The sequence below is a fragment of the Lissotriton vulgaris genome, chromosome 10, assembly GCF_964263255.1.
Source record: "Lissotriton vulgaris chromosome 10, aLisVul1.2, whole genome shotgun sequence".
Taxonomy (NCBI): domain Eukaryota; kingdom Metazoa; phylum Chordata; class Amphibia; order Caudata; family Salamandridae; genus Lissotriton; species Lissotriton vulgaris.
Genome location: NC_141698.1, coordinates 344,458,940 through 344,483,272, shown reverse-complemented (window position 1 = coordinate 344,483,272; position 24,333 = coordinate 344,458,940). Strand labels below are relative to the sequence as shown.

At 49.0% G+C, this 24,333-nt stretch overlaps 1 protein-coding gene across 1 annotated transcript in view; it reads left to right on the top strand.

Annotated features, from left to right (window-relative positions):
- The window catches only part of KIF9 (kinesin family member 9), an 818,529-nt gene that overhangs the window by 518,688 nt on the left and 275,508 nt on the right, over positions 1–24,333 (top strand). The window contains exon 17 of the mRNA XM_086941121.1: positions 14,368–14,576. Coding sequence (XP_086797247.1) covers positions 14,368–14,576 — 209 coding nt within the window. The remainder of the gene's footprint in view (positions 1–14,367; positions 14,577–24,333) is intronic.

Here is a 24,333-nt window from a genome sequence, read left to right as displayed (position 1 = left end):
ATTCGAGCATTTTAATGTTTTGATCCTAATGATGCTGATATACTACTAAAATTACCTTTTCTACAAGTAAACTGATGAGTACTGATAGCCCTTCTTGAAAATCCAGAAAGTTAGTTGAGCAAATAAAAGAACCGATGAAGATACCAACGCAGAACAGCATGTGTTACAAGTCTGCTGCTTTTTAAATTCAAAATTGGTATCCAACTCCCAGGTGTCCCCATGAGGAGAAGGTTGAGCTATAAGGCATGACCTTTGACCTCAAAGACATCGCCGGAAGTGACATCGTCAGAAGTGGTGTCACATGCAGGTATGTAGTGCTAGGAAGCCAGTGGCCATTTACATATTTATATTGGAGCATGTTAATGCACGTGGAATTATGACAGGCACGAATAGCAACCCACAACAACAAGCAAAAGCTAAAGACATTTTCTTTAAAGAGTGCTAACCAATTGGCTACGTCAGAGAAGCTGCAATGCTGTCCCCATGCACCCCCCTACACTGCTTTCCAATCTCTGTGATTTACTTATCCAATCTGCCTGTTATTATCTGTCTAGAGTCAAACATGTTTACCAACAGCATGTTTGTCTGCTCTTTTGGAAAATGTAAGGACACTATTTGCTGCCAACTATCTCTATGCCACGTGTGCTAGTCCTGGCTTTTATCTCAAAGTATTTTGCATTCTGACAACTGCAGTTTTGATTTTATGATTTGGCATATCTAGCATGGAAGTGCTGTTTGCTAAGAAAGCCTGGATTGGCTAACCTTGCTACAAATGGCATGAGTAGGGAGGAGCATCACTAGTGGAAAACAACGCCCTACATAACACAGTTCTGCAAGGCATAGCTCAAGTTGGCTCAGAATAGCAGTGAAATGATAACAGATGGCTGTCCAAGCCTCTGTGAGAAATTGGAAACTAAACCCAGACTGCACAGCTCCAGGCGCCACTGAGCCTTCCCTTGCTTGGTCACAGCCACAGACTTCAGGCATCTGGCAGTGGCAGGAATCTTGTCAAGACACCTCTGTTGATTGCCATTGGTTGGGCGCCCAGCTCTCCAGGCGCAGGCAAAAGCCACTCTTTCAGTGACATACACGAGTCTCAGAATTAGAGATAAAAAAAATCCTAATTGCAATGTGATTTCGCTTATCATAGTCCCACAGGGTGATATGATTGTTTTCAGGGCTAGAGGTCTGGAGGACCTGTGCTTGTCTGTCCAGCAGCCAGTGATGGCGTGCAGTTCAGACAGGACATTCTTCAAATGGGACAGCATCCTCATCAAAATATGTCTCATTGGGGCTGGTTTCCTTGAGCCCTGGTGAACGTGGCTCCCCGATCATGCATGATTGACTATATGTTTCTGAACTATATAAAAGGTGTGTAATGCTGGGATTCATATATGTAGTTTGCTTGGTCTTTAACTATTACGTTTCTTCGTTAGGTCTTCCAAATTAACTAAACATATAAAAATACTTGTAAGGCAAACAATTAAATGTCTGATTAATGTGCCCCTAGTGTGACCATTTTATATAAGATTGCTTTCCTCCATGAACTTTTTTTTGCATGGCCACATTTCAAAGTATCGAGCGTGCACAACTCTCAAATATATTAGGTAAAACCTGTGTCAACTAAGTAAGATACTCAAAGAAAAACAGTTAGTTAACATTATTTAAAAAGATGTATGCATTGTTTGAAGTTCCATACGTTAATAGGCATGATTAAACAAACTGTACACAAAATATTTATTATTGAAAGCCTGCTTCTGAAGAAATACTTCTTCGGGTACTGCGGCAAGGGTCAAAATGAGTGAGTGTCTGATACTATTGTAGAACTCTAAAATGTGACCATGAGTCAAACCATAGGTTTGATTCCTGAGCCCTGACAGGGGCAACTTCCTAGAGGCCTGAATCAGAAAGAAGGATATAGTCCCCAGCACCCAATCTAGTGAGCTACAGACATGGATATCATGCCACAAATCCACAGCCCTTAGCTATGGTTGAAAAGATTGCCAGGCTGAACCTCCAAAATTGTGTTCGTCTCTTCCGCTCTTTCTTGACAGTATGTTTCTCAAGCAAGCTGACTGTGCAATCCGCCCATAGCCTGAGCCATAGACATATAGGAATCTTATGCCAACCACAATTATGAATTATTGCTATAAAGAAATTGTGGTATGCGCTTGAGCCGCGTGGTTATTGTGCCAAACGCCCACAGCTAAGCGATATAGAATTGAAACTGTTATGACATGCATCAGCTCTGGTCCATAGAAATGGGGATATATGGCAAATATTCACAGCCATGAACCGAAGAAAACAGGACTTGAACTTGAGCAGCCCAAAGAGGGATGTTTTGTCATAACCTGAGACATATGGGCATTCAAAATAGATTTACTGAATCATGCGCACATAGTTGTGATTTTTCATAAGTAAATAATTTCCCATGACTCCACAGTTCAGAGACAGAAAAGAACAAGTTACTTAAATGCGGTAATGGTTTTTGTACTACAGACTCTATCTAACCTCAGATTCCTTGCCTTAGAATACTCCCCAAGTGTAAGACAAGATCCTGAAAATCTTTAGCTGTACCTCTGCACGCCAGTAGGTAGGGTCGTTCAGCTCTGTGTCAACGTCGTCCACATCGTAACTGACATTGAGATGTACATATACACGCTAACCCTGCACGCCGACATCAATTTCTTTCATGACTATTTCTGTCTTTAAAAATCAAAGCCACGTAAAAACCAGTGTTTGACCAGTGTGCATTGTCTAATTAGATTTTTTAGGTAAAGAGCCCTGTTCGTACCAGAAAAAGCATTACCAGCGGTAAGTACCTTGTAATACTTAATATAGAACGTTTTAACTGCAGATTCTTCACCTTAGAATAGATACTCAAGCAACACCTCCCTTGAGGTGGGTCAGCACACTGGCTTAAACCAAAATGTCCTGGCAAACCATGCGGGCTATATGCTCCAAATCGACAGACATGACAGTCCAAGCAGCTGTGTGGAGAATGTGTGGAGGGACGCACACATGGCAGATTGACAGATGTCCAGGACATGTACCGCATGTGCTAATGGAATAGTAGAGGCTTTGCCCTGATGCAATGGGCCCACAAGCCCTCAGGTGGCTGTTTCTTAGTTAATACATATCAGATGTTAATGGCAAGTAGATTCCATTGAAAGATGGTCTGATTCTGCACAGCTTGCAGTTCTTTGCTTCAGTGAACCCAATGAAGGGTTGATCCTCCACCTGATGTGCTTTGGTGCGATTGATGTAGAAACAGAGAGCTTACTTCTGATAGATACATCTGCCGTGTGGATTCCTCACCTTGTGAATATCCCCCTTGCGTCAGCAACATTCGGAAATTCTTTTTGTAGCCTCGCGCCGACGTGGATAGGACGTCACAGAGACATGGCTCCGCTCGCGACTCCGCTGACGTCACCGACGCCTATAATAGGCCCACGCCGGCGTGATGACATCAGTTCCCTTTTTAACTGCGTCGTCAACGCTAACGGTTATCGTGAATCTCTGTAGCCTACTGGTACTTTGTTGCCATTTTGTTGCAATTTCTGCTTCTTTGTATCCTGTCTCTTCGACGATGTCATCCAAGAAGACCGGCTTCAAGCCCTGCAGGGAGTGCGGTAAAATGATGTCTATTACCGACCCGCATGATGACTGCATCTGGTGTTTGAGTTCCGACCATGATGTGGAGGATTGTTCTTCATGTCGGAAGATGAACCCGAAGGCCCTGAGAGAGAGAGAAGCCAAACTCCTGGTTGCGAAGATGAAGGCTGGGAAGGATAAATCGTTGAGGTCTCGTACTCGAAGGGCGAGGTCGAAGTCGAGGGCGAGGTCGAGGTCTCGTTCTCGAGAGGGATCGTCTTCGAGGTCGGCTTGGGATCATGTTTCGAAGTCGAAGAAGAAACATAAGAAGAGGAGACATGAGTCCCGACGTCGTTCTGGTAAGGAGTCGGGCTCGAGGTCGAGGTCACCGAAGAAGGTACGTTCGAAAGTGGTTACTCTGGAAGTCTCTGAGCCTGAAGGTGAGGCCTCACCTTCGGAGTCGCATGGGCGTTCTCCCACTCCGGCTCCGATTCCTTCTCCGGCTCCGAATCCGTCTCCGGCGCCGTCCCCGGCCCGTGAAGAGGAAGAGGCTCGGGAGGATGTCGATTCTGCGCCTGTTGAAGAGCCGAATTCAATCCCTCCTCAGGACCGGCCTGATGGTTTTCAACCGCCCTTTCCTGCCCCAGGCCAGGACCCTTCAGCGTTTCTTAACGCTATGTATGGCGTCTTCTCAAGGGCGTGGTACCCCTCTGGTGCACCTTCGGGTCCCATGGGTCCTTTGGCTTACAGCCTGGGAGTTCCTCACTCCTATCCTCCAGCTCCGTTTATGCCTTACATGCCGGCTCTGACGCCGCATTGGCAGTTCCCGGCTCCGCCGAAGTCGTCGACGCCGATTCCGGCGTCGCCCGCTCCAGAACGTCCTCGAGGGCATTCCTCTGTGCCATCGGATTCGATACCGGCGTCGGCCCCGAATCCGTCGGAGCCGCTGGTGGATCCGGCTGCGAGGCGTGTGAAGGAGAGGTCTAGAAGGGAAGCTCAACACCTTTTGGAAGAGCAAAGGTACTTGGATTCACATTCTGATGTGGAGGAAGGTGAATTGGAGGAGAGCAGTTTTGAGGAGTTGGCAGATTCAGGGAGTCTTGATTTCTCTCCAGAGTAGGAGTTGCCCTCAGGCTCTGGTGCTCCTTCTAAGGATATCCAACCTTACCATCTGGTTATGAGGAAGGCTGCTGAACTTCTTCAGTTGACTTTGCCAACAGTGGAGTTTAAATACAATATCCTCACTGAGGTCTTGCATTCTCCGAGTTCCTTGGTTGAGCCTTTGCTTCCATTCAATGATGCCTTGACGGATCCCATTATGGAGGTGTGGAAGAAACCATTGTCGGCTCCTGCGGTTTCCAAGAGTGTTGCGAGAAGGTACAGGGTTGCACCTGAGGACCCTGCTTTTCTGTCTACTCATCCTTCGCCAGAGAGCCTGGTCATTCAAGCTGCCTGTTCTAAGAAGAGTGTAAGTGCCTTTCCCCAGGTTCCTTGTGATAAGGAGGCAAAGAAACAAGACCAGGTTGCAAAAAAGACCTTTTCTTCGGCAAGCATGGCGTTGAAGTCAACTAATGCCACTTGTCTGATGGGGAGATATGTGCATGCCCTGATGGATTCTTTGCGTGTCCTGGTTCCTAAAGTTCCTGTTGCCAGCAGGAAGGATTTTGAGGAAGTGATCTCTGATACTCAGGCGGCGGCTCACCAGGTTATTCAAAGTGGTCTGGACACTGCCGACTCTGTGGCTCGTATCATGGGCACTGCTGTTGCCACTAGGAGGTCAGCCTGGCTGAAGTCCTCAGACTTTTCGGCTGATGTTCAAGCGACTTTGCTGGATCTTCCTTTTGATGGTTCTGGTCTCTTTGGGAAGAAGGCTAATGCGGCCCTTGAGAGATTTAAGGATTGCAGAGCTACAGCTAAGTCCTTAGGTCTCCAGATCAGAGGCTCTTCGACCAACAGGAGGTTCAGGGGCTTTGGTCGCTCCTTTCGGAATTTCCGGCAAGGCCAACAGCAGCAGCAGCAACAGCAAAATTCTATGTACAGATCGTACAGGGGAAAGCAAAGAGCGTTTCCTCGTGGACGTCAGGCCTCTTCCTCCTCCACCCCTTCCAACCCCCCTGCCTCAGAAAAGCAGCCCTAGATCCGCTATTCAGGATCATGTGGGTCTGGTTGGGGGCCGGCTTACTCATTTTCTACAGGATTGGGAATCGGTTACATCGGATCTTTGGGTTCTCAATCTTGTAGAAAATGGGTATGCCCTTCCCTTTCGGGAATTCCCTCCCAATTACCCTCCTTGTCAAGGCTTTTGCACCGAGGAACATCTGTCTCTTCTGCAGGAGGAGGTGCTAACTCTGTTACGAAAAGGTGCGATAGAGGTGGTCCCAGAGCAGGAAAGGGGTCAGGGATGCTACTCCCGGTATTTCCTGATTCCCAAGAAGGATGGCAGACTACGTCCAATCCTGGATCTCAGGATCTTGAATCTCTATCTGACGCAGGAGAAATTCAAGATGCTCACCCTTGTTCTGGTTCTTCAAGCGCTGCTGGAAGGAGACTGGATGGTGTCGCTCGACTTGCAGGATGCGTATTTCCACATCCCAATCCTGAAGTCGCACAGGAAGTATCTCCGTTTTACGGTGGGATCGCAGCACTACCAGTTTGCGGTCCTTCCGTTTGGTCTTACTACTGCGCCTCGAGTCTTCACCAAGGTGATGGCAGTGGTGGTAGCTCATCTCAGGAGGTCGGGGATACCTGTGTTCCCTTATTTGGACGACTGGCTGATCAAAGCGGAGTCGTCAGAGAAGGTGCTCCATCATCTGCAAGAGACAACTCAGTTGTTGTTCAGGTTGGGTTTTTCGATAATTGTACCCAAGTCTCACCTGGTGCCCTCCCAGCGCAACCTGTTCATAGGTGCTGTACTGGACACTACTGTTTGTCGTGCATTCCCTCCTCCTCAAAGGATTCGCGACATTCAGGATATGATTCCTTTATTTTTCAACGGAGCGGTCGTTCCAGTCCTGAAGGTCCTTCGCCTGCTCGGTCTGATGGCTTCTCGCATTCTGTTGGTCAACCATGCACGCTGGCACATGAGGGCACTCCAGTGGTGTCTCCGCAGGCAGTGGTATCAGCACAACGGAGATCTCGGGGAGTCAGTGAGGATCTCTAGAGAAACTGCAGCGGATCTGTCTTGGTGGGGCGTGGAAGGCAACTTGTCACAAGGAAAGCCTTTTCATCTGCCTCCATTGGTGGCCACGGTGATAACAGATGCATCCACTCTAGGGTGGGGGGCTCATTTGGGGGATCTGGAGGTCAAGGGTCTATGGTCTCCAGAGGAAAGGTTGCTTCACATCAACCTACTAGAGTTGCGGGCGATACGTTTGGCGCTCAAGGCCTTCCTCCCTTCCCTTCGCGGTCGGTCGATCCAAGTCCTGAAGGACAACACGACCACGATGTGGTACATCAACAAGCAGGGAGGAGTGGGGTCGCAGTGTCTCTGCAGAGAGGCTCTGCGTCTCTGGTCCTGGGATCAGGACCACCAGATTTGTCTGATGGCAAATCATCTGGCCGGAGTTCTGAACGTGCGTGCAGACAGTCTCGGTCGGCAGTTTTCTGCCGACCACGAGTGGAGGCTTCACCCGGAGGTGGTTCATCACGTCTTTCGGACGTGGGGGATTCCTCGGGTGGACCTGTTTGCCACTCGCGAGAATGCTCACTGCCCGTCATTCTGCAGCCTCCAGTATCCGATGCAAGAAGCCTTGGGGGACGCGTTTCAGTTGAGTTGGGGAGGTCAACTCCTTTACGCGTTTCCTCCCATACCCTTGATTCCTCGGGTTCTGAGGAAGATTCGCCAAGACCGGGCCCAAGTAATATAGGTCGCCCCGGACTGGCCGAGAAGGATGTGGTATACAGATCTACTCCACCTCTCCTCTCACCCGCCGCTCCGTCTCCCTCTCAGGGCAGACCTCCTCTCTCAGATGGAGGGGCAGGTTCTACACCCCCACCTCCAGTCATTGCACCTTCATGCCTGGAGATTGAGCGGTGCAACCTGATTTCCTATTCTCTCACGCCTGACGTGGTGGATGTCATCTTGTCGGCCAGGCGTGACTCCACTAAGTCTGTCTATTCATATAGATGGTCTAGATTTGTCATTTGGTGTGGTGAAAATGATATTGACCCTTTAAGAGCTTGTTTGTCTGATGTTCTCCGGTTTGCTCTTTCTTTGGCGCAGCAAGGGCTTGCTGTTGCCACGGTTAAGGGCTATCTTTCGGCGCTGTTGGCTTTTATTTGTTTGCCTGACCAGCCCTCTCTTTTTAAGTCTCCTGTAGTTCTAAGGTTTTTGAAGGGTCTCGTTAACAAGTTCCCTCCTACTCCTTTTATTGTGCCTCAGTGGGACTTGAATCTTGTCTTGACTTTTCTGATGGGCGCTCCCTTTGAGCCTCTTCATAAATGTCCTATGAGGCTTTTAACTTTTAAGGCAGTTTTCCTCGTTGCGATAACCTCGGCAAGGAGGGTGAGTGAGCTTCAAGCTCTTAGTTCCAAGCCCCCGTTCCTGACCATTCATGCTGATCGAATGGTTCTTAGGACCAGGGCTGCTTTTCTTCCTAAGGTGGTGACTCCTTTCCACCTTGGTCAATCCATTACCCTCCCTACTTTTTATCCTCCCCCGCACCCTTCCAAGGAGGAGGAGAGGTTGCACCGTCTGGACCCCAAAAGGGCGGTGTCTTTTTATTTGGATAGAACTAAAGACTGTCGCTTGGATGATCAGCTCTTCATTGGCTTTGCTGGCTGCAAGAAAGGAAGAGCGGTCCATAAAAGAACTTTATCAAAATGGATTGTCCTCTGTATAAAGATCTGCTACTCTTTGGCCAGTAAGGATCCTCCAGAGGGTATAAGGGCTCATTCCACTAGAGCTAAGTCGTCAACCTCTGCGTTGGCTAGAGGTGTTCCTGTTGAGGACATTTGTAGGGCGGCTACTTGGTCTTCCCTCCACACTTTCGCAAAGCATTACTGCTTAGATGCCGAGGTGAGGAGGGAAGGTCACTTTGCGCACTCTGTCCTTCAGGATTTCCTGGTTTAGAAGAGTGGACACCCTCCTCCGGGAGTGGGGACTGCTGTGGGACTCTATTCACAAGGTGAGGAATCCACAAGGCAGATGTATCTATCAGAAGAACAAGTTACTTACCTTCGGTAACGCTTTTTCTGGTAGATACTATATCTGCCTGTGGATACCTCACTGACCCACCCGCCTCCCCGTTGTCCACTCTTCTTTACCAGGGTTACAGTATTGTATTGTTTATATAATGTTATGTTAAGGAGTTGTTTCATTTGCTTTCTTCTACTTGCTTCACACTATGTGTGTTTCTCCTTGGCTATTGTGTATTGTGTATACTATGTAAATTTCTACTGTCATTGGTCCATCCGTGTGCCTCGATGGCACGGAAAAAATAGCGGAACTGATGTCATCCCGCCGGCGTGGGCTTATTATAGGCGTCGGTGACGGCAGCGGAGTCGCGAGCGGAGCCGTGTCTCTGTGACGTCCTATCCACGTTGGCGCGAGGCTACGAAAAGAATTTCCGAATGTTGCTGACACAAGGGGGATATTCACAAGGTGAGGAATCAACAGGCAGATATAGTATCTACCAGAAAAAGCGTTACCAAAGGTAAGTAACTTGTTCTTTAGGTCCAAGTGGTGGAGTCTCTCCTCCTTCTTAGAAGGATGCGATGTAGTTAAACGTTTAGGCAGTGTGATGATCTAAAAGGTGGTGACCGCCTATGGCAGAAAAGAGTCACTTATCCGAAGGACCAGTTTATCTGGAGTAAAAGTTGGTGCATTGAGCTAGAACCAACAGGTTGAAGCTCGCTGACCCTCCTGGTAGATGTACTGGTTACTAGGAAAACCATCTTAATGGTCAAAATGCACAGAGAACAGCTCTGTAGGAGCTCAGAGGGAACACATGAGTTATGTGTGAATCAGCTTGAGGTCCCATTGAGGCATCACAAAAGGGATAGGGGGGAACAAATGTTGCAAACCTTTCAATAAACGTGTCACAACCGGTGAGTTGAACAATGAGGACTGATCCAACAACTGCAGGATTGTGAGTTGAACAATGAGGGTTGATCCAGCAACTTCAGGAAATCAGAAATAGCCAGCAGGTAACCTGTATCAATGCCCAAGGCAAAGCCTTGCCAGACTAAAAATAGAACAAACAGCAGCCCCTCCGACAGAAAAGGGGGTCCACAAGGTGTGAGAAACAGCCGGCTACAAACCTATCCCAACAGCAGGTATATACCATCTTTGTGGAGGGACACCTGGTTGCCAAGATAACATCTTAAACCTCAGAAAGAAGATCAAAAACCTCCAACTGTCACCATCCAGTCTCCAGACACGAAGGGGGAGAGTGCCATATTATATATACCATGCTTTCTATGCCCAGTATGGAGATCACAGGATGACTTGGGCACAGTCGGTTCTGATCTTCTTTGAGAACTTGGGGTAGGTGTGGAATCGGCAAGAAGGCATACAGGAGTCCCGAGTTCCACTTGAGGTGGAAAGCGTCACCAAGTGAGAGCCACTTTGGCAACTCCAACATGCAGAATCCTCAAATTCACAACCAGGAAGATGTCCTGCCACTCCAGACAAGTCCAGAAATACAGAGCCTCTTGACATACCGTCCACAACCCATACCTGCCCTGTTTGTTGCAAAACCAAATGGTGGTGGTGTTGTCTGTGAACACCTTATAGTATGTTTCCTAGATGGAGGGGAGGAAGGCTTTCAAAGTGGATAGCCTTCAACTGCAGGAGATGTATGTGGAGCTGAGCCACCACCTAAGACCAGAGTCCTCTGATCTCCACCTTTCCCAGGTGGCCACCTCCCCAAATCAGAAGTTATGCATCTATCACCACTCTCAGCTGTGAGTGGAGAAGTGTGAAGGGTCTGCTGCTGACTCAATTGGAGTCCATCAGCCACTACTGTAGATCTCTTGCAGTCTCCTTCGAAATCTGGACCAGGCAAGAGAGATTTCCCTCATGCTGCACCCATTGGGACTCCAGATGCCACTGCAGAGCCCGCATTTGCTATCCGGTGTGCTTCACCAACAGGATGCAGGAGGCCATCAGACCCAGCAGCCTCAAAGTCAGTCTCACCGAATTCCAGGATTGAGGCTGAAACATCAGGATTATATTTCAAATATTCTGAACTATATCTAAAATGGCTCCAGCGAAAGTCTGGAGGTGGAGGGCAACTACCCAGGGCAACCCTGCCTTCAACATCTAATCATCTTGGTAGGGGAAGACTGGAACCCGATCTCCAAAGATGTGCTTCACCCACTGCCATCCTTTTCTGAGGGGCATTGATAAAGCCCAAGGGGAGCACAGTGAAATGGAAATGCTTGTTACCCACCGTGAACCACAGGTAACACTAGTAAGCCTTTAGGGCGGGAATGTGAAAGTATGCATTCAGCAAGTCCATTCTGTGTTCCAGTCTTCAGGGACTATGGCAGAAAGAACTTGAGCCAATGTGAGCATCTTGAATTTCTTTTTCTGCAGAAAGACGATGAGAGGATGCAGATCTAATATGGGATGGAGGGCTCAATCCTTTTTCGACCCCAGGAAGTAGCAGAAATAGCAATCATGCCTGATGTTGATACCCTCACAATATCTCCTTTGGCCAACAGAGACCGCACTTCTTGATGAAGCAAAACAAGATGGTCCTCTGTCAGTCATTAGGGGAATGGTGGCAAGGGTGGAAGAGTTTCAACTAATGGGAGGGAATACCCCTTCTGCATAATTTGGAGCACCAACTTCTCGGGGGTTGTGTTGCTTCATTGGGGTAGGTGGTGCTGGATCCTACTGCCTAGTGGGTTACTCTGCGGGGTGGAGGGCTCACTAAATCAGCTTGGAGGCTGCACCATCATGATGTGGGGGGGGCTGGACAGCAGGCCTTGTATGAATCCTGTGTCCTTTCATGGATCCAAAAACTCAAGCTACGAAAGGGCTGGGCAGCATGCTGGGTTGGGGAGAAAAAGCAAAAAGATCAAATGATGGAGGGAATGCTGAACAAATCAAATTTTCACCCCAGTGACAGATCTGGGTTCAATCCATTGTTTTTTACCCACCACGCCAACCTAGTTCGGACCCAGCCATATGCAAATCAGTCTTGAGCTGGTATTGCGTACACCCATAGGTGCCTCGAGCATGGCCACAGAAGGGGAGAAAGCACTGCAGTTGTAAGCAGGAAGACAGAGAGTGGCCCAGAGACCTCGACTTCCCTGAAACCGCTCTCAAGCACCATATCAGATTTGTCACCGAACAAGCTAGAGCCATCGAATGGCATGTAAATGAAGGACTCCTAAATATCCCCCAAAAAATCCATTGGACCACAATCAGGCAAGGCGACAGAGTGCCATCCTAAAAGTCATGGCCCTGCCTAGGGAGTCCGTGGTGTCCAGTCCTCACTTGATGGCGAACTTTGCTGCGTCCCAACCCCTAACCAAGGCTTGGTTGGGGCTGGCACGGCCCTCTAGATGGAAAATGGGAAGCAGCTGCCCAGCCGAGTCTCATAGAGCATGGGAGTATTGGTCCAAGAGACATGCAGGTTTCACCAAATGCAAGGCCAAGTTGGCAGAAGAGAAAATTCTCTTCCTAAAAATATCCTGCCTCTTGGATTTTCTGTCGGATGGGTGGGGTGCTTAAATTGAACACATTAGCCTTAACTTTGGCTATGGTCATTTGCATTACCAGGCTTGCAGGGAGGTTTGCTGGCGAGGAAGGCTGGATCTGCAGGGGCAGGACGTGGTGACAGGTGAACATGCAGTGCATGCAAGGTTTAGCCCAGGCCCCCAGGAAAATATGGGTGAGGGTCTCATTGAAGGTATGCAAATGTTCATCAGAGCTTGCCCCTGAGTAAAGCACCTCAGTCAAGACATTGCTCGTGACCTCGACCACTGGCAGCTGTGTTCAATGACCTCCGCATCCCTGCTCATCAGTGTTGCAAAGGAAGCACCTTCCTCCAAAACAGTGCCAGGTGGGTAAAACATGCCAGAATCCAGTGAGGTGGCCCGGTCGCTGGTGTCACTCAGCTCTTCGTGACAGTTTTCTTCCTGATCAGGGTCCTCCTCAAATGGACCATAACCCTCTTTCTCATTGCCCCCTTCGGCAATAAAGTGCCTGTCTAAAAGCAGTAAGACCAAGTGTTGGTATGGTCTGGACGCCACCGGTATCGACATTAAGCGCAGTGCTGACCCAAAGTCGGAGATGGGTATGGTTTCATCCTCCAGTAGCACCTGTGTCATGAAGGTCAGCCCTGGAGGGACTGTGTCCAATGTGAGTACACGCACCCAAGCAAGATCTGGGGTTGGATTCAGAAGGTTGGGATGCATCAGAGGAGAACCTACTGGCGGTAAACCAGCTGGTGCAACCCTCTGCTCTGTCGGGGCCCAAAAGTACACCAGAGGGAGTTGGTAGCCCGAAGAAAGCATGCATGGCATCATAACATTCTTTCAGCTAGGAGGGCATTGCTATGGGGAACAATGGGTAGTGTGGATCGGGTCCTTACACCGGATCTGCAGGTGGAGTGCAGGATGGGGGCATAGAAGCACAAGGTTTGGATGGGGAAGTTGAAGAATGCTTCAGCTTCATATTCTTGTGCTTTCTTGGACTTACCTGACTTGGAGGAAGAGGTCTTTGAGCAGGATCCACTCCTAGAGAGGCCTGAGTTCTTCCTCAGGAAAGGCACAGAGCCCTCTTCTGCCGTGCTTCCAGAAGCTTTATCGCCCACTCATGAATCGCTTTGGGGTACATTGACTTGCAATTGATGTAGGCCTTGTGATCATGAATCATGACTCGACCCCAGGCACCGGAGACAGAAAAAGTGGAGCTCTATGACATTACCTACAAGCTCTAAACCCTGTAGGTTTTGCAGTGGGCATGTCTCTAGCACGCTGGGTGCGAATGCTGAAAACCAGTTGACAAAAGGGTTGAAAAAGTTTACCATTGTAGCTCTCGGGATCCACGCTGCTGGCTCGGAACAAAAGGAACTGATGACTGTGTGCCATGGTGGTGCATATATGGACACCGCAAATGTGTGTAGAGATACCTCTTAAGATTTCCCTGATCCAGTCTGATATGTGGGGAATGCTCTAAAGTGATGAATCTCTGGTTAGAAGTCTCCATCAGAAATATTAATATTGTGACAGCCTAGCACAGAGAAATGGATATCCCGCCATTCACCAACTGGCATCAACTGTAGAAATAGGGAAGTTGTGCCATGCATTGTCAGCACTGAGCTGTAGAAATGTGGTTTTTGTGCCATGACCCACAACCATAAGCCATATATGTAGAGCATTTTTGCTAAGCAACCATAGCATTGCCTCATAGTAATAGAGATAAAGTTCCATCCACCCACCAAAACTCTTCCATTGAAATAATTATGCAGTAGCAGTTAGCCATAGGTCTTAGCTTAATCACTAGAAACAGAATGATTAATCCCTTTACACTGAGGCATGCCACATTAATGTCATGCCACACCACGCCACCCCAGCCTTAGTCTACACAAAATAAAAGTATTTTGTCGAATACCAATAACCTTGTCTGCAAAAATCAGACGCTTGTGCTGCACTCCCAACTCTCTGGATGTATAAAAATCAGTCTATTTTGTAATGCACATTGTAAGTTCCCATTCTACAATCAATCCCCTCTTATATAAGACAATATGATTTTTCAGATGCTTCACACAACCTCAGACGTTCTGCCTTTTCTAATGTTGTTTTTTTCTGCTCCAGCACTCCACCACCAAAGATGGAAGCTTTTGAAGAGTTCAAAAATGAGAGAGGAAGTGAAATCAACCGTATATTTAAGGAAAACAAGGCTATTTTGATCGACCGAAAAGCAAAAATGAGGGAAGTAACCCAGACCATCAATATCATTAAGTATGGAATTGACAACACCACACAAGCTCTTTCAGCCAAGACCCAAGAAAGGGAGAATCAAGGTAACTCATAAGGGATTATACTTTATGGTTGATTGTTCATAGACGGGCAGAGATTGTCTCAACTCTTGCTTAGATTTCCATTTGTGTTATGTGAGAGGGAAGGAGTGTGTAAAACAATGGCATTAATATAAGAAAATTGAGGGGAATATAGTAGGCCCCTGTAGAAGATAGCTGCGATTTGAGATTATGCATGCTAGGACTCTTGCGGGTTCTGTGTGGACTCTAAACAGGAATTACGTAATCTGCTGCAAGGTATTATGGTTTGGTTATAAAAGTTATGACGTAGTGCATTCAGGGTGTGGTTATATGTTAAAGAATAAAGGCATATGTTTCAGAGCTCCATGTGCAGCATATTTCATTTGCTTGCTCCAGGGTTGAGGAGGATGCTACAGCTGGTGACCAGTAAGGGGTATGTGCCCGGAAGAAACAAGGCTGCTCTCCGTGAGAGTTTGAACAGGACAGCAAACTGCACTTGTGTGCCACGTGCACCATGAATCACCATTTGACTCCACATAAGTCAAAGCAGTCTGCAGTTGACTTATGTGGAGTCAAAGCTCTGCTTCAGCCCATACTCAGCCAGCGAAGATGATGTAGGCCCTGCGGAGGAGCACATTCAAGAGACCAGCCAGAAACTTGCTAGTAAGGCTGCCTGCAGAGAAACCACGCCGTGCCATAACACAGAGCCATCATTCATATGAAGCAAACTCTGAAAGCAGACAACCAGGTACGAAAATTGAAACTTACATATAGGCATAGGCGATTAAAATGCCTCACAACCTTGAATAGGATGTGACTACCCAGGCTCAGGTACAAGGCCGATGCTTGCAGCACTTGCAGGTGGCATCCTGTGCAACAATTGCTGCCTGGACAGAACATATTCCGAATGGCTGTAGAAGAAAGTGCAAAATGCAATGCAGCCACATTCCTGAAGCCACCACCTCCGTTTGACACAGCGAAGAATCTGAACATTGGTGCCAGGTGGGTTCCATGGATCAAAATGTTTGATGATTTCATATATGCACTGAAAGAAGAAGACGATAAGAAGATCATTAAATACTCGAAAAATCCTGCCAATGATGCTGTGAAAGAAGTGCTAAAGAAAGTCTCACAGGGGAGGAGCTTAGCGCGCATCCAAGATGGTCGCGTGAGCACAGGGCTCCCCGGACCCTCGCCACTCCTCGCAATTTATCCTGATGATATCCTGAATTATTGGACTGATTCTCGCAGATGAACCTCGACTGAGTCCATAACTCTTTTCAGAATTTAAATCGGACTTGGGCAACCGAAATTACAGCGCTTTGAACTTTTGAGGCCCACCTGGAGGCTGTGCCGGGGACTTCGCGACTTGTGGATCCGGGACGAAGTTGAACAACAACGGCAGTGGGGCCTCCTCGGTGGCCGTACCTCCACTTTCGGTTTCGTTTCCGGATCCTGGCATGGTCTGATTGAGAGACCGTTTCGCTCGGCTGGGGACCAATCCAACCTCCATTTAGTGTCAGCGCTGCTTCATCATCATAGCCTTTTGGGTCAAGTTGTGACTCTCACATGGCCGTACGAGCCAGCTTTTGTGGCTTGTTGGTGCCTGGCCTGCCGGCGGCCATTTTCACCAGGTCTTACGGGCCCCTCCGGGGCGCATCTTCCAGCATGGCGGGCAGGGGTGAAGCCGAGAAGCGGAAGACCAAGACGCCTCTTCGTGGGGGTCCGGTCCAGACAAACGTTATGGACCGGTGCACTCAAGGCAAAGGATCCCCCGGGCTCTCCAGCCGTACCCCAGAGGACGCCAGAGAAGACCCTTCCGCTCCTGCCGACTTGTCCCTGCAGGACATCATGGGCGCCATCACCGGCATGAAGGAGACCATCGGCCAGCAATATGAGGCTCTGGCTCATAAAATTGACACGGTCGCCATTGATGTCACTCTAATCAGGGCCGACCTGTCCAAGACTAATGAGAAAGTGAAGTCATTGGATTTGAAGACTTCCAGCCTCACGGCCGATGTGTCAGAACTCCAAACCGAACTTGCCAATTTGAAATCGGCCAATGACCTGATGTCCCATCGGCTGGAGGATTTCGAGAACAGGGCAAGACGCAACAACATTCGCGTCGTAGGTGTTCCAGAAAATCCTGAGACTCACTTGGTTGACCTCCTGGTCGAAGATCTAATCCTGACCCATCTTGCCCCTTCTGGCCTGAGCAAGTTTTTCGCTGTGGAGCGTGCACATCGTGTCCCGGGCGGTAAGCCCAAGCTTGGCGCTCCTCCGAGGCCTATCATCACAAAACTTTTTCATTTCAGAGACCGTGATGCGATCTTGCAGGTATCGAGAGTGCACGGCCCGGTGAAATTTGAAAACTCCTCTGTCAAATTTTTCCCGGACTTCACTGAACTTGTCCAGAGACAAAGGATGGGCTTTCAGGGGGTTAAGCGACGTCTCCGGGACCTGGGATTGAAGTACCCGATGCTTTTCCCTACTAGGCTTCGAGTGGAATATGAGGAACGGACCTTCTTTTTTGATCGACCTGACAATGTGAGTGACTGGTTGAATTCCCTGGCTGGCCGAGGCGATCGGACAGAGCACCCTGGCAATGCCGAGGGTGGTGAGCCTACACAGAAGTGACTTTTCGGTCCCTGACCTCCGAACATCGGACATTGCTGAGCTGGGTGCTATTTCTTTTGTATATTTTGTCTTATTGTTGTCTACGTCTGGGTGGCGGGTGGGGACGGGCCTCTTTCCTCCTCCGGGGTCTTTTTGTAGAATGGGATTGTTAGGGCGACAGGCTTTTTAGTCTACTGCAGGGGTGCAGGGAGGGGGGAGTTGTAACGGGTTTTGGATGGGGTGTTTGTGTTTTCCTTTCTCAAGGCGGCATATGGGTTTTTTCTCTGCTTCAGGTGTCCTGCTCTTTGTGGGGAGACTCATGCATCACTTGTGGGGATGGGTGGTAGTGGGTTGAGGTTGATATCTTGGAATGTCAATGGATTGGGGGATCGTATAAAACGGGGTGTTGTACTGCAATATTTGCGTCGTTTGTCTCCTGATGTGGTACTCTTGCAGGAGACGCATTTGGTGGCAATGTGTGTCATGCTATGAATAGGTGGGGTTACCGATTGGTTGCACACTCCAGGTTTACCACTGGTTCCAGAGGGGTTGGTATTCTGGTCCGGTCTTCCCTCCCTCTAGAGATTGATAATGTAATCCTTAATGACAGAGGGCGTTACGCCGCCCTAACAGGTAGGTGGGAGGGTAAGACTCTTTCTTTAGTTACGATATACGTTCCCCCAGGCCTCCAGACCTCCACTTTCTCGGATGTTGGTTGGATGATGCTGGAGCTCCCTGATAGTCTTCTCCTTATGGGTGGGGACTTTAATTCTGTGCTATCTGGCGATTTGGATCGCCACCCCCCCCCAGGGATCTTCCCGCTTCCCAATTATGGCTCGGTGGGTTCTTGGACACCTTTGGTCTGGTGGATTGCTGGAGGTTAATGCATCCGATGCAATGTCAATACACCTTTCACTCCGGGGCTCTTGGGAGTCTCTCCAGGCTTGAATACTTCCTTATGCCCGCTGTCCAGTCCTCCTACGTAGGGGAGGTCAGACACTTGGCCTTGGGCATTTCAGATCACTCTCCTGTGTGGCTTATTTTCGATACGGGGATACACGCCTCGGGCGGATCGCCCCTATCAATCCTTGGCATCTGCGCAACTCCAAGACCCGTAACGGCCTCATAAAGTCGCTCGACCACTACTTCCTGGAGAACGAGGGGTCTGTTCTGTCCTCAGTGTCCCTCTGGGAAGCCTTCAAAACTGTTATTCGTGGACAGGCCCTATCTTTAATAGCTGAGACCAGGAAAGCGAGGAATCGGGAGGTCGTGAGTCTGGAGGCCGAAATACTGGAGTTGGAGGCTGATCTAGACTTAGGTGTCACCCAGGATAGACTCCACGCCCTTAGCTTGAAGCAGTTTGACTATAAATCCCTTGTTATGGATGCTGCCAAGACAATGTATAGGGAACAGCAAGGTAGACTGTATGATGTTGGGGATAAGGCGGGTAAATTGATTGCCTGGCTTGATAAGAAGGAGAGAGCGAATCGTGTGGTCCCGGTGATTCAGAATTCTGACGGTGTGAATGTGACGGACCCCGGCGAGATTGTGGAGTGTTTTGCTGACTATTTTCGTGTGGTCTACTCCTCGGTGTCCGATAGAGATGAGGATGACTCTCTTTTATTGCTGAGGGACATCTCGCTGCCCTGCCTGTCTGAAGAGAATCGAGAGTGCATGGAGGCCTCGTTGTCGGTCGACGAGATTGCGACCACGATCCGTTCCCTCCGTTCTGGCAAAGCTATGGGCCCGAATGGCTTGCCTATTGAATTGTACAAATTGCGCCCGGACAAAGTCGCACCATATCTTCGTGATATGTTTATGGAGTTGCGTGATCTTGGCTACCTCCCTTGTGACCAGCGTCTGGCTACTATAGTTGTAATTCCTAAGGAGGGCAAGCCTCGTGATCGTTGTGCATCATACAGGCCTATCTCCCTACTGAATGCCGAGCCGAAGATTCTCGCCAAGGTCCTTGCTAATCGTCTACTCACTGTCATCTGTGACCTGATCCATCTGGATCAATCCGGTTTCATTCCGCACCGGAACACTGCTCTCAATTTGCGGCGCTTACATGGCGTTCTCGCTAGGGTGGAGTCTCTGTCGGAGTCGGCCATCTTGGCTTCCTTGGACGCCACGATGGCCTTTGATACGATAGAATGGCCATATCTTTGGGCCACCCTGGCGAAGTTCGGTTTCGGTGCAGAATTTATCAGTTGGGTGAGACTTTTGTATACGGATCCGCTGGCTCAGGTTGTTGTCAATGGTAGGGTGTCCCAATCCTTTGCTCTCGGGAGGGGTACTAGGCAGGGGTGCCCGCTGTCCACCCTGCTCTTTGCTCTTGCTCTAGAACCGCTTGCAGCCTGGCTCTGTTGGGAACCATCGATAAAGGGCATTCAGTGCGTCCCCGATTTCGAAGATCGGGTTTCGTTGTATGCCGACGATATTCTTTTGTACCTCACGTCCCCTCGTAAATCCCTTAACGTCCTATTTGACGTCCTCACTTCTTTTGGTAAAAACTCCAGTTTGATCATTTATTGGTCTAAATCGTGTGTGTATGTCATCTCAGGCGGCCTTCCCCCCTTGCCGAGTAGGTTTCCCATTCAAATTTCACAATCCAGTTTCAAGTACTTGGAGGTCTGCGTATCGTTGGACCCGGCTGTCCGCTATGAGCATAACCTCCTTCCTCCTCTCCGACGATTGAAGTTAGACGTGGCTCGGTGGCGTAGATTGCCGTTGTCGCCACTTGATCGAGCGGCACTCTTCAAAATGATGTCCCTGCCCCGATTTCTCTACGCACTTCAGATCTCTTTTGATATTATTCCGGCGGCCTACTTTCGGGAGGTGGAAGGTTTACAGAGGAGGCTTGTTTGGGACGGTTGCGCACGCATCGCTCTCGCAAAACTAACTCTCCCCTGGTATGACGGGGGCATTGCGCTCCCGGACATCAGGAGGTATTATTGGGCCTCCCAGTTGTCCGCCATCAATCATGCTACATATGCACCCGGTCCGAATCCGGCTTTCGAGATGGATAAATATCAGTTGCCTGGTGGCAACTTCAACAGAGCGCTCTACTCTCGGACGGCGGGGAGGAACCTAACGGGACCCACTAGGATTGCAGTGCGTGTGTGGAAAGATGCCAATGTGGCCATGGGATGGAATGATCGATTGACACGAGCGACCCCCATGTATGCTTCGGAAAGATTGGGATGCCTCTGGACAACGAAAGGTTTTGAGAACTGGAATATGATTGGCATTAGTAGAGTGGGTGATCTCTGGGTGAAAGGTGCGGTCAAATCCTTTGCGCTGCTTCAGAGTGAGTATGAGTTGAGTGAGAGGGAGCTCTTCAGATATGCACAGGTTCGCCACGCTTTGTTGTCGGTCTTCACAGCCTGGGCCACTGTCCCTGAATCCTCCCCACTCGAGAACCGTATACTTGATGGTCATCTGCCCGATAGTACGATTTTCTTGATTTATAAGAAATTAATCAACAATCGGGCAGACCTCCTTGTGCGTCTCAGGGAGGCCTGGACCGGAGACGGGTTGGAGTTGGATGACGAGGACTGGCAGTCCGCACTGTCCTCCCCGAAAGAGGTCGCCATTCCTGCCTGTCTCCGTCTCGTCCAGCTCAAAATTCTTCACCGTGTGTATGTAACGGGTCCTCGTCTGGTTGCTATGGGGTTTTCCTCGGATGGGTTGTGTAAGCGTGGATGTGGATTGAGTGCCACCTTCCTTCATATCCTTTGGGAGAGTCGTGAGGTCGCGGCGTATTGGCACCGTGTGCATGCGGTAATGGAGTGTGTCACTGGGGTCGCTCTGCTGCCTGAGGCTTGTAGATGTTTGTTGAATGTGTGGGAGCCGAATGATTACAACGTTGCCCAGGCCCAGTGGGCGGCACTTGGGAACATGATTGCAAAGAGGGATATTGCGCAGCTTTGGGGTTCCCAACGGCCTCCCACCGTGTCAGTATGGAAGGAGAATATGGACTGAGGCATGTTTAGAGAGAAGACAGTATATTTGGCTAGGGGCAAGCCTAGGGCGTGGAGTAAAATTTGGGGCCAGTGGAACACTTACCGAGGGAACATCTGTACGCTCCCCTTTGAAGACACTCCGGACATTTCTCTGTCTCCCTGACCCTGAGGTTCCTGGAATACTTTACTCCTTTTGCTGATGGTTCTGATTTCCCCACTGCCTCCCCCCCTGGTCATCTCTATTGTCCTCCTGATTCTCTATCCGGTACGGCAGGTCCCCCCCATCGGAGCTCGACATCATCTAGAACGGTTTTCGCCTTGAGTTTTGTTTCTCTGTTTTTTCTTTGTTCCTTTTCTAAAAAACGTAAAATATTTATATCCTGCCTATCTCCTGAGTTGCCGAGAATGTACCCTGTAATTCTGCTGGACCTCCGGGGATCAGTCGCTGCTTCGTGATGTCAAGTAATTGATTTGCATGCTCTAGCGGCCGGCCCCTGTGGTTGTAGGCCCATATTTGTAATGATGTTGTTTTGCACAAGAAAGTTTAAAAAAAAAAAAAAGTCTCACAAACTGATGCAATGTCATATCAAAAGATAAAAGAAGCATTGGAAGCCAAGTTTAATCCGATGCTGAATGTTGACTATGAAATGTACATCTTCAATGAATCTCGACAACAGGCTGGTAAAATGATGTATGAGTTGGCTGAGAGAGTGGACGCACTTATCAAATTCTATGTTTTGTTATTTCAATGAAGAAGAAACAATGCGCCTCAGAATTATCAATGGTTGTCTCTGAGACTATTCCAGAAGGCGCATGTTGGGAGGGACACTCAGTTTACAGAAAATGCTAACGACTGTGAGGGCAGAACGAGCAGATTCGTAAGCTACTGATATGACAGTAGGAACGCTGTGCAATGAATCAGCATTGATCATGAAAACTAAGCATAAGCACATTACGGAGTCGATGTCTCCAGAGAAAGAAAAGTTATGCTTCTGATATTGGTTTTCATTTCCCATTAAGGTAAATGTCCAGCCATGGGGCAGACAAGCAAAGGTTGCAGGAAAGAAACCCACTTTTTAACGGTCTACAAAGTGAAAGAGAAACCAAATGCTTCACAGCAAGAAGACAAAAGGGCACAAAAGGTTGCAGAAGCATTATTGCCTTCATGCTATCCTCACTTGTCTTATTTGCTGGAATAGTTTTGGTTCGAGCAGGCGAAGTACAGGCTTATCAAGACCACGTACTGATCGTGCCACGCTGTAACTGTTTTGGGTCGACCATCGTTATCGGATTGCCTTTTAAATGATTTATACATTCTTGCCATGCCAAGAACTTGAGAAGGTTTAAGGAGCTTATGGAAAATATAAGAGTCACAGGAAAAAAATAAAAATGATGAGATTTTCTGTCAGCGATTACGTATGGAGTTCAGTACTTTCTAGGACTTCCTACTACTGATTTTCCAGTCTCGCTTTTCATTTCCCGCACGCTTTTGCCTTGAAAAAGTCCATATGACGAAACACGTGTCGGCTACCAGCTTGTATCACCTTACTGAGAGAGAGAGATCAGAAAATAAAAGAAAGAAACATTTGAAATGGACTGCCTCCGATTAACCTTTGTGAATGTGGGCTTCACCCGCAAGTTTTACCTGCTCCTCATCCCTGGTGGTCCAGTGGACCTCTGTCTCCTTTCTCTGGCTCCGCTCTTTTTTTCCATTCTCACTCGTTTTTCACTGATTTCAATCTAAGCCTTTTACTCTCCTTCTGTGCCTTTCCTCCGTTTCACTCTTTTTTTTCTGATTTCAATATCCCCCTTTCACTTTCCTCTGTGTCTTTCCTCTGTTTTCACACTTTTTTTTACTGATTTCAATCTCCCCTTTCACTCCCCTCTGTGTCTTTCCTCTGTTTTCACTTGTTTTTTTACTGATTTCAGTCTCCCCCTCTGTGTCTTTTCTCACTTTTCAGTTGTCTTTTACTGGTTTTAATCTCCCCCTTTCACCCCCCCTTCTGTGTCTTTCCTCAGTTTTCACTCTTTTTTCACTGATTTAATCTTCCCCTCTCACTCTCCTTCTATGTCTTTCCCCCACTTTTCTTGCACCTTTCACTGCCTCATTTCCACTCTTTTGTCTCTTTTTCCCTTTTTCTGCCTGTTTTTCCCTGCCGCTGCTGCCCAGTGGCCCCTCCCCTAAAGCACGACCAATGCGACCGGCCCAATCCAGCTATCCTCCCCGCTCCCACCTCCCAGCTGTCCAGCCCTCCCCGTCCCCTACTTAATGGTGACGCGGACAGCGGGCGCGCCACTGTTGCATCAAAGGCAGGCCCGTCTGCACCCTTCAGCAACCTGACCGCGACAAGCGCCAGGAACCCTGGACCTCCGCAATGCCAACGCTACAACGCAGCGGCACTCAACGCTCTCAACCCAGGATGCAACAACAACTGCAAGCTAGCATCACCAGCCGACACCCGCGGACCCTTCAGCTGTCACCTCTGCCGGCACACCTGCAGCACCGCCAAGACCACAAACCAGGCAAAACCAGCCCGCAAGACCACAACCCAACCGAAGACCCTGCAATGCATGCTCCTCAATGTCCAATCCCTTCACAAACACGCCATGGAAATCTGGGACCTCCTCTACAGCACCACCCCGGACGTAGCGTTTTTCTCCGAAAGATGGACCAACACCATCTCAGGACCGGACATCGCCATCGCCATTCCCCAAGGATACAAGATCTCCAGGAAGGATCGCCCCATCCACCCGGGAGGAGGAATCGTCATCGTCCACAAACCCAACCTCCGCCTGAGCACACTCCCTGGCGAGCCCACAGACCCGATGGAACACCTTCACTTCAAGATACTGGCAGGCCCTACCACCACCCTCCGAGGAACCCTCATCTAACGACCCCCTGTACCCCGCGGACCTTTGGCCAACTCTATCACAAACATCATCTCCCAGCTTGCCATCGCTTTCACTAACTGCACCCTACTGGGAGACCTCAACCTCCACCTCGACAACCAACTGGACCCCAGCACCACATCTTTCCTGGACAACCTCCACAACGTTGGACTCCACCAGATTGTCACCGACCCCACTCACTCAGCAGGACACACCCTCTACCCTCTCTTCACAACAGGTATCTCCATCACCTTCAGCCACACCACCGAACTCCCATGGACTGACCACTGATGCGTCCACTTCACCTCCAG